This window comes from Akebia trifoliata, chromosome 3 (genome assembly GCF_017979445.1).
Source record: "Akebia trifoliata isolate Shusen 1 chromosome 3, ASM1797944v1, whole genome shotgun sequence".
Lineage (NCBI taxonomy): Eukaryota > Viridiplantae > Streptophyta > Magnoliopsida > Ranunculales > Lardizabalaceae > Akebia > Akebia trifoliata.
In genome coordinates, this window is record NC_141377.1 from 47,722,960 (window position 1) to 47,733,114 (window position 10,155).

General features: G+C 36.6%; 1 protein-coding gene across 24 annotated transcripts; it reads right to left on the reverse strand.

The window, feature by feature from the left end:
- Positions 1-574: 574 nt before the first annotated feature.
- On the reverse strand, positions 575-10,155 carry LOC147407506 (disease resistance protein RPP13-like). 24 transcript variants are annotated; one of them, XM_086436120.1, is made up of 10 exons: positions 10,005-10,153; positions 9,838-9,893; positions 9,518-9,698; positions 9,325-9,396; positions 8,674-8,751; positions 6,648-6,725; positions 5,992-6,077; positions 5,018-5,163; positions 1,163-3,882; positions 575-962 (listed from the first exon to the last, which is right to left on the reverse strand). In XM_086436120.1, the coding sequence occupies exon 9, from the start codon at positions 3,791-3,793 to the stop codon at positions 1,190-1,192; it is 2,604 nt and encodes an 867-aa protein (XP_086292246.1). In that variant the 5' UTR covers positions 3,794-3,882; positions 5,018-5,163; positions 5,992-6,077; positions 6,648-6,725; positions 8,674-8,751; positions 9,325-9,396; positions 9,518-9,698; positions 9,838-9,893; positions 10,005-10,153; the 3' UTR covers positions 575-962; positions 1,163-1,189. The 24 variants fall into 24 exon arrangements, with proteins under 24 accessions (XP_086292246.1, XP_086292225.1, XP_086292227.1 ...); XM_086436099.1 differs by having other exon boundaries at positions 1,163-3,958; XM_086436101.1 differs by having other exon boundaries at positions 1,163-5,163; positions 9,518-9,677.

Sequence of the window (10,155 nt, forward strand, 5' to 3'; positions counted from 1 at the left end):
TTGTGCTTTGGACGAGTACCATCGAATTGAGTAACATAAGTGAAAATGCCTCGACCTGCGTGTGGATTCAATTTTGGGAGTTGTCTTCTAGTTCTAGGTTTAGGAACCAAATTTGACTCTGTAAAAAGATTCACGTTGATTGGGATAGTCATTCTGCGTGTGGATTCAATTTTGGGAGTTGTCTTCTAGTTCTAGGTTTAGGAACCAAATTTGACTCTGTAAAAAGATTCACGTTGATTGGGATAGTCATTCGACCACTTCCATTCACCATTTCAAAGGGTGCATCAAACAATACATGTTTGCGTGCCTAATGTCCTCTTTATTTTCCCTCAACTTCAATCAGAGCTCATACGAGGGAAGTAGAGGCTTGCTTAATCGGTAACCCCTCCCTTCGTCCAACTGATAGCTCTTATTGATGGATTACAGCCGTAGCCAAATGGAGTACATTGATCTACTTCTATTGATTTTGCTCTTATGCCATTTCTGTTTGACAGAATTCGAACAACAATCATACAACTCCATGTTGACGAAACATGGTAATTGCAACAAATAAACCAAAACATTAAGAAACAGCTTTCGAAAAGGGAAGAGAGTAAAATTTCTTATTTTCCATAATAAGTGCAATACAACCATTGGAATGACTTAATCCACATAAGCAATACAAAGTAAAAGAACAAAAGCAAAACAAACCAGAGTAGACAAACAAGGAAGGAAGACCCATCGATACAACAATAATTCCATGTGTTGCACATGAACTCATCAACAATTCACTCTATCAACACCCAATCAACCAAGTCTCACTATATTTACAGGGTACTCTAGGCAAGCTTTTCATTCACTACTAACTTCATATAAGAATAAGGACTGGCCATCCATTAACTTCGTGCCATGAAAAACTGGATCCTCCATGATTGCCTCGTTGATGCTCTCTGTTAGCATGGCCTGACCATATGCCAAAATGCCTGCAACTCAAAAAAAAAAAGGTGGAATGACAAGGTATAATGGGAAGCTGAACAGTAACAACTTGAATTCATATAAAAATGGATAATTGAAGTAGCCAACATTGTAAAGAAACAGAAATATAATAGACAAGAATGTGTGTGTGTGAGTGTGTGTGTGTGTGTGTGTGTGTGTGTGTGTGTGTGAGAGAGAGAGAGCTAACCAAGATGAGATGATTTCACTGAATTCTTCAATGACTAGTGACGGTGATGGAAGTTACATGTCGGATTTTAAAGAAATCCTTTCCTTCTCCTCCAACCCTGTCTTCAAATTCTTTTGGCATTCTTCTGATCTTCAATTCTCGTAGAGTGACGACGGATTTCAATCCTTCTGGAATCATAATCAACTTCATGCAACAATCAATTTCAAGACGGCTAAGATTTGGAATTGCTCCTTCCGCCACCCTCCACTCCTGTAGTTCATACAATGATTGAAGTCGTAGAACTTGGAGTTGAGGAAACCCTTTCGCAGTGCAGCGCATTTGCTTTCCCACATATGATTGATTTTGTAAGTGGAGGACCCTTAGGTTTTCGAGCTTCTCTAATGTTGCCACCGCATCTTGCACTAAATTGGAGCCTGACAAGCACAAGGAAGTGAGGTGTTGTGGGAAATCATGTAGCTCTGGTAACATTTCTATCTTCCCACACAATATCAAATGATGGAGACGATGACACTGAGAAAGTGGAATTAGCGTTGGGAATGTTTCTTCTGTTTCCAATCTCAAGGATTGAAGGCTCCCCAATCTGGCAATAGAGTCACAGAATTTATTTCCATGCAACTTTGATATTCGTCTTACATCCAATTCTCGGAGATTGATCAATTTGACTGAATCATTTTGCATCCAAACATCAGCATCTACATACTCTAGTGTTTGGAGTTCACTCAAAGTGTCAATTTGCAAACGGGTATGAGAAGATGCTAAGCGTATCAACTGTAGATGTCTTAATTGTTTCATCTTACATAATACGTTAGGTACTTGTACGAGAGATTCGCTCACCCTTAGATCTAACGTTTGTAGTCTCCGCAACTTGCCAATAGACGGTGGAAGTTCGTTCAATCCAGTGCCCTTCAATCCCAAGTACTTTAAATGAATCAGTTTTCCTACACCATCATGTAATTTGTGTAATGCGAAATTCTCAAGATCAAGCACCCTCAACAGTTTGAAATCTGAGTAAATGAATTCCAACTGGTCGATTTGGAGAGGGCCTTCATGATCTTTGTCAAAGAATGAAAGTGACCGTAGTTGTGGATTACAATGGTTAAGAGAAACGTACCGCTGAATCCCAGAATGGATGGCATGTCGACGTGATTTAGCCGAGGGTTCATAATTTCTATAATTTGTACAAATATCAAGAAAATTTTCCTCCCTCGCCTTTGAGATAGAGAGATCTCTTAAAATATCATGAATGCGACAAGTTTCAACTCTCAACCCATCCCAACTCCATTCCGCCACTTGAATCATGCATCCATCGATCAGTTCTTTCAAGTAATCCTCAGCTACATCCTCCATTATTTGGTGTTCCCGTGGTATGAACCCTTCAGCCACCCACAACTGGATTAATTTCTTGCAGGAGATCTCCAAGTCTTCCGGAAAGAGGCCCACAGAGAGAAAGCATAACTTCAATTCAAATCGCAACTCATTATAACTTAAAGCAAATATTTCCTTGACTTGATTGTCTTTCATTAAGTGTGCATCGATGTGCTCAGCCACTCTTTGCCACTCGTCCGGTCCCTTTTTCCACAGCAGTCCTCCTAATACAACAATAGCTAATGGCAAACCATCACATTTTTCGACCATCTTTCTACCTAAAGTCTCCAAATCTTGAGGATAAGAAGTTGCACCAACATTGCTTGGAAATGCTTTCTTGCAAAAAAGATCCCAACTCTGCTCTTTGTTTAGAAGTGGGAGCAGGTGGGGAGGAGTCTCACGATCGGCGCATGAAGCAACTTCCTTGTTGCGAGTTGTAAGAATTACTCTACTCCCATTCCTTCTGTCTGGTAAAGCATTCCTTACACTTTTCCAAGCTTTTTCGCTCCATATATCGTCAATTACCAACAAGTATCGATGGTTATGTAAAAAAACATTAAGCTTACGCTCCAAGTCTTCCACTTCCATCCTTTCCATCATCTCAAACTCCTCTCTAGTGGGTTCCCGAAAAGACTTAATGATTTTCTGCAAAAGATCTTTGGTACTATACTCTTGCGATACATATATCCAAGCACAATAATCAAAATGGGCTTTAACATCACCAAAATGGTAAAGTTTTCTGGCGAGAGTTGTCTTACCTAATCCGCCCATGCCTACTAACGATATCACACAGCGCCGCGGATCTCCATTGACCAATTGTGCCATCAACTTCTTTACATTATCCTCAAAGCCCACTACAAAATCATCCTCATCGTAGCCATATGGGGAAGACCTTCTGAGCTGCAACTTTTCATTTGAACAACTTGTTGTTGTCCCTTCTCTTCCAACTCCAACTCCAACATTTTTTATGCCGTAGCTTGCAAGACTGGTAGAGATCCTCTGGATTTTATCAAGGATATCGTTTGTATTGTTGCCAATGTCGTACAGATATACCCCTTCATTAATTATGCAAACGCACCTCTTGATAAAGCTCACAAATCCTCTTTTTCTCTGAGTTCCATGGTCCTGATCTTCTTCTACTTTAAGGATGAAATTTTCAATTAAGTCCTCTGCATCATAAGCAACCTCTCTGATTTGAGAAACCCAGTTTCGCACTCTCTCGTCTCCTTCTTGCTTTGCATCGGCATCTTTCAGGAAGCACCTCATTGATGTCAGTTCACTTTGCAGTCGCTCGACTTGCTTGCGTGCCCCGTATACGATAGCTGCTTCACTAATGAGGAAGTCACCAAGCCTTCCTATCACATACGAAACGACGGCGTCTGCCATTTCTCAACTTTTCTTCTCTTCTTCTTCACAATCACACAGGTGACACTACAAAATATGAGGTATTTAGAGGCGGTTTTAAACTGCCACCAATTTCAACTAAACCGCCTCCAATATATTTAAGGGCGGTTTAGTCAAACCGCCCACTATAGTGGCGTCGCTAATTCCTTTTAGTGGCCAACTAAGGGCGGTTTCAACACCGCCTCTAAATAATGATTTAAGGGCATTTTTTATATTTTTAGAGGCTATTTGAAAATCGCCTCTAATAATAATAATTTAATGGCGGTTTAAAAACTGCCTCTAAAGAATATGATTTAAGGGCGGTTCTTATATTTTAGAGGCTATTTGAAAATCGCCTCTAATAATAATAATTTAATGGCAGTTTTAAACCGCCTCTAAAGACTATAATTTAAGGGTGGTTCTTATACTTTAGAGGCAGTTTAAAAACCGCCCCTAATAATAAATTTAGTTTTAAAAAAAACAATATTAGAGGCAGTTCAAAACCGCCTCTAATGTTGTAATAAAAATTTAATAAAATATTCATTCCAAAATAAATTTTGCAATTATATAAAGAAAAAGAGCTGCTATTGGCACCCCAAATGTCACTTATCACATGTTTATAAAAATATGCCACAACCTGTAAATGAATATTTTACCAAACATGTTTAGGATTCCTCAAAGATGACAGACCTGAGTTCCATCATACACGTTTGATGACAATAGTATTATTTTATTATGGATAACAATAACATTATTAAACAAATAAATAAATTGTAATTAAATGGTACAGAAAATCAACTTACACGAATATGAACCTTCCATCGATGTTTAAGGATATACTTCCAGTATATTTACATGAAATTAAAAATAGTTTTTATTTGCAAGATCAAAGAAAGATGGGGAAAAAAATACTAAGATAACAACTCCACATTAGGATAAATGGAAGCAGAAGAATCTTCTACTGAGGCCAATAATGCTCAATTTGCAAATTAAATGGTTTGAGACCAACACTACAAATTATTGAATGGAAGTGAAGCTTGCAATAGATTGGATGGTTACATCAACAACCAAGACCATATGGTCACCAATATCATAGTGAAACAGTACCTGAGACCAGAAGTACCAGTTTGAAGAGAAGCCTCAACAGCTAAATCATCATACGATGAAGTGGTATGAAGTATTGGTTGGGTTTGGGGTGGAGTAAACAAGGGTATACTATTTTCTGCACGAGGTGGACATTCTACTCCAAAAGTCTGCCAATATTGAACAAAATCAATCGTTAGTGCTCACTGAATCATGGTGAGAAAATAAAATGTTACACTTTGATGCCTATTATACCCACATATGACATCACTATAAGGTTGATATGATGAAACATAGCATCTACACTTAAAAATTGACATGACTAATGCAGGATCAACAGAAGAGTATTCTTGAGGCACTACGGAGGATTGTTGGTAGAAAAGCACAAAGGCATTTTTAACATCGATTTCTTTACAATGGAGATGTTTTCAATCTGTTTTACCAAGTGAGATAAATGGGGTGTAAAGTGCATGTGAGTTTTCAAGACCCATCAAGGTGCTAGCCTGCTAAGTTGGTAAAATTTGTGAGTGTTGATACCACAAGCAGGGATCCAAACCCACCTTCACCTAGTTGGAATCAAATCAAACTTTGGACCGTAATTCTATAACATAAAAGAATTTAGAGGGAAAAATATGTTAAAAGAAATAATTTAATTTAATTGACACAAAAATCTAAGAAACAATAATTTTTAAACAAATAACTGCAACACTTGATTTTTAAACAATGGATTGGGTCACTCCAACCTTCACTAACAACTTACTGAGGGACTTGGGTGAGTAAACCTGGTACATGACCTCACCTGAAGGTGATAGGAATACTTCGGCCAATTCAAGGTTATCTGAAGTCACCCATGACTTGGAACCATGGATTACAACAAAACATGTTTCTAAGACAACTTAGCTTACAATACAAACCCGACCAATTAAAAACACAGTTTTAGTCCATTCTCAATGGTTAAAGAGTCAAATTACACAAACTAATGATTTATGACAACTCACCAATTCATGGCATGGTAGCTTGGGACCACTTTCAGTGTATACAAACCACCATATGAACCCAGCAACAATTGCTAGACCGACATAAGCTGTAAGAGCCAAATAACACAGTCATGCACCTTTATTAGTAATCAAAATTCAATGAACCGATAGATCAAAAAATTTGACAGATTAGCCTTCGCAAAAATTTGAATGATGATAATGATGACATGGTAAAAATTGCAACCATGGTACATGGACCATGGTTTCTCAAGAGCATTTTCTTTCCTTCCAATGGTAAGCAAGAGTAGAAAACTCATAACCCCATGGTTTTGATGTAGTACATAAGCACTTCAACCAATTGAGGAAGGGGCTCGACCCCAATGGGCATATCTTAGAAAACACTTAATAAAAAGCAATGAGATGAGAAAGACTTGTATGCCTTATCTCATCTCCTTTACACTATTTTTGGTACAATTGTCACTTTACTACTACCAAAGAAATACTACCATATTCAATAAACATGAAAAAATATATTGATGAGCTTAAAACTTCCATCAAATTTCTATCGACTCAAGCATAGAATGCATCAATCAAATGCACACACTTCCGTAGACATGTATATTTGTGAGTCGATGTGTAGTTAATAGCACAATAACACAAGGTCTAGTGATCAATACCTGTAGCTTAGTGTTGCTAACATGCACATATGCACACTCTATGAAGTGGTAAGCAATCTCATTGAAGCCATTACAAGCCTGAAAACCACAACTCAAGGTCATTAATATTACAATCAAGTAACCATACTAGAATTGCATGCAACAACATGGAACACCAGATGTAATCTCGTGGTGTTCAATCAGAATACCCTTCAATTTTCTTCAAATGGGTCATAAGTCCTGACATCCACCTCAGGGGAGGGGGAGGGGGGAGCCATATATTTTCTAGAGAGTCCAATTTGTGAGTATAGCCCTAGAATAACTCTATACACATGATTTACATTTAGGTTCCAGTAAATACTGCTCTCAAGGGATTATATTTAGAGCGGTACTTTCTCGTATCTAAACCCCAATAGAAGCAAACTTTTTAGTATATTTTCTTTGGATATCTTTACAAATAAAAGCTCCATTAGCCACTCCATTTTCTTTTCGATGCTTAAATCAAGTGAATTCACCACAATAAGAGCTCATGGGGAGCAACTCCTCCTTTATCATCTTTTCTCCAAGTCACTCTAGAAGATACCATACAGGGTATAATTCAAATGGAAAAAACAGACTATCACATATCCCCCCCCCCCCCCCAATAGGCTCTAAACAGAAATACAGGAGACAAATAAGACATTGGTTTAACAACTCATTCTTAATTTTTGAGAGTCCAAAGTTTTTTTTTTGAAAAAAATCAAACAATTTTTAAGAAGATTTTTTTTTGGAAGGTATATTAATAATGATTTTTAAGAAATTCTCCTCCATCTTTTCCTTCATCAGAACCTTTAGGGTACTTTTCAACTTCTTAGAGGTTGAACCCATCATTCTTAGTAACAGAATCTCATAGTGAAAAACATACTGAATCAAATGATTTAAACCATCCATGTTTTCAAAAGTAGAAAAAATAGGATAGCCACCACATATTTCTGAAATTTAAGAATCAAACCCACATTAAGAAACAATTCCTAATTGATATATGAAATTTATGCAATAAAAACTATTTTATTTTTATTACAAAATGCATCTAAATAGTGTTTTCAATATCTTCCTCTGTATAATATTACATACAACAATCAAATCAATTAAATAATTTTCTTTGATTATGATTATATAATTTTTTACAATAAAATGAAGGGAAAAAATAAAGTGGGAAACATATGCCTTGGCCATAAGTCATATACATCAATCACACTCAGCATTCACACCAAGGAGTACGCCTTGAGAATGCTTCTTGTTCTAAGGTGTAGGCCTTAGTTTTTTTCACAATTCTTGCACCTCATGGCCTTTTTTATCCTTGTCCTAAGGAGCACCTTGAGGTATATGCCTCTCACGCTTGTAAAAACATTTTTCCTAATTTTTGCAGAATTCATAGTGTACATCATATCACATAACCGCTAAAGCTCGAATATTTATTTTTTACCTATTAAACCAGTGCAAGTGTGCAACTATAGACAAACTAGAGGAGCATAGTGACCCAAGCAGCTTATGTGCTTTGGTACAACTATGAACAGGTTATGATGACTCATCAAAATGCAATTCTCAATTCCATCACTTTTACATTTCAATCGAAACAAGTAAGGTATGATAGAATTCATTGGAAACCTACCAACCCTTGGAAGAGTTGCTCTAGTACTTTGAAGACAATTACCTAACAAAATTCGAAGATTCCATTGGCCTATATTCTATGCAAAAGTTATTGACCTACTCGTTTGAGCTAAAATCCCACCCAAGATAGTCTAAATGAATTAAGTGTGACACGTGATCAAAGATTACATGGAGATACATACACAAAGTTTACTTCAGGGTACACTCTCTATTGATACTTAGTTTCTGCAAAATTATTGAGAACAAGCGATCCAAATAAAAGTAGTTTCAACATACTACAGTGGAATAATATAACCATATGCAAATACTCATTTCATCTCACTTTATAACATGAAAATGAAAAAATATCAACTGAACAAAAGAATATAAAAAATTAAATAAATTACTATAGTCATACCTAACAGAGAAGGCAACTAAATACCTCTTTCCCTGAAAACCTTTCAAGTGCCCATGAATTCGAACATACATGTCATCCCTAATAGTATACAAAAATTACACCAACTGTGAACTTTCCAATGCATAAATACCCTGATATCTTACAAGCAAATGAGAAATGCTAAAAGATTATGTGAAACACAAAGGAAAATCTTAGATTTACACTACAATATTATTTATTGCACCTCTTTCAGATTTTTCAACAAATATCTTTGGTTCAGCTTTAGTGCCTCCAACACCATTGGAAGGAGCTGAAACCAATGCTCCTTCCCAAATCAACCATAATCAACACTGAATTACTAATCTCATTAAAAAACAGACTCACCAATAAAAACAAAGGAAAAAATATACTATAATTAAACAATCGATACAAGGTTGATGTAATGGGTAGTATGATGTCTAAGCATATTTAGGTTCTTTAATTTGCCCATTATCATCTATTGCTGAAAATTAATGTCAAATAAAGGGAATGATCATTGTGTCCACTGTAACTTCACAACTAGGAATTCAAGTCAACATTGGAAAGAAAATGCTTAAAGCTTTTCTGTAAATTGGGTTGGTGGCCTAAAAGGTGAAAAAATGGGAATTACCAAGTAAAAAAACAAGGAAATACCTTGTTCAAGGGACGTGTGTTGGGGGGGTCAAGGGATTAAGTTTCTGCATTCTTTGTGAAGTCAATGCAGATCTGGCAATTGCAGTTTCAGAATCGGTTAGATGTGGCTCATGATCTACTATACATGAAATTAACAGTAAAAACAAATCCAATTCATAAAAAAATTCTAAGAAATTTCGATTGAAAAACTCACTAGAAAACAAATTAGGGATCTCATCTAATTAATCTGCTACAACTTCTACTCTCCCTCTGTTTCAATTCACCACTGGATCTAGAACGATCTCGAATGGATGAGAGGACAGCAGCAGATCTCTTCGAGTTTTTCCCTCAAACTCTAACTTCAAGTTCTCAATCTAACTTCAATGATTGCAAACCTTTAAAAATAAATTCGAGTAGATTGATTTCGTTGAACAATCTAAACCAATCGCAATGATTCTTGATAAAAATAACATCAGATTTATTACTCAAGCTTTAAGTTAGGGCAAAAAATTGTCAAGAGTAGAAAATACTCACTTCAAGTTCTCATTCGAGCTTCAACGATCTGCTACGCAAAAATTGGGGCAAAAAACCTATTCAGAGAAATTGCGAGAGTGAGAGAGTGAGGGAATACGATCAAAAATGAAATTGACAGAGTGAAGGAGAGGAAAAGAATGGAATCGATCGAGCGAGTGATGGCTTACGGCAAAAATTTAGACGCAAAATAAAGAGCAATCCATGTGATTTTAACAAAATCGCCCTTAAATATCTGCGATTTCAGGCGCTTTTCGAATATCGCCTCAATCCGTATTTTTTGCGAAACCGCCCTTACAAAATTACGACCTATGATTTTAA

What these genes read in the sequence shown, in the direction of transcription:
- LOC147407506 (XM_086436112.1), bottom strand. Translation starts at nt 3,913, where the DNA reads ATGGCAGACGCCGTCGTTTCGTATGTGATAGGAAGGCTTGGTGACTTC.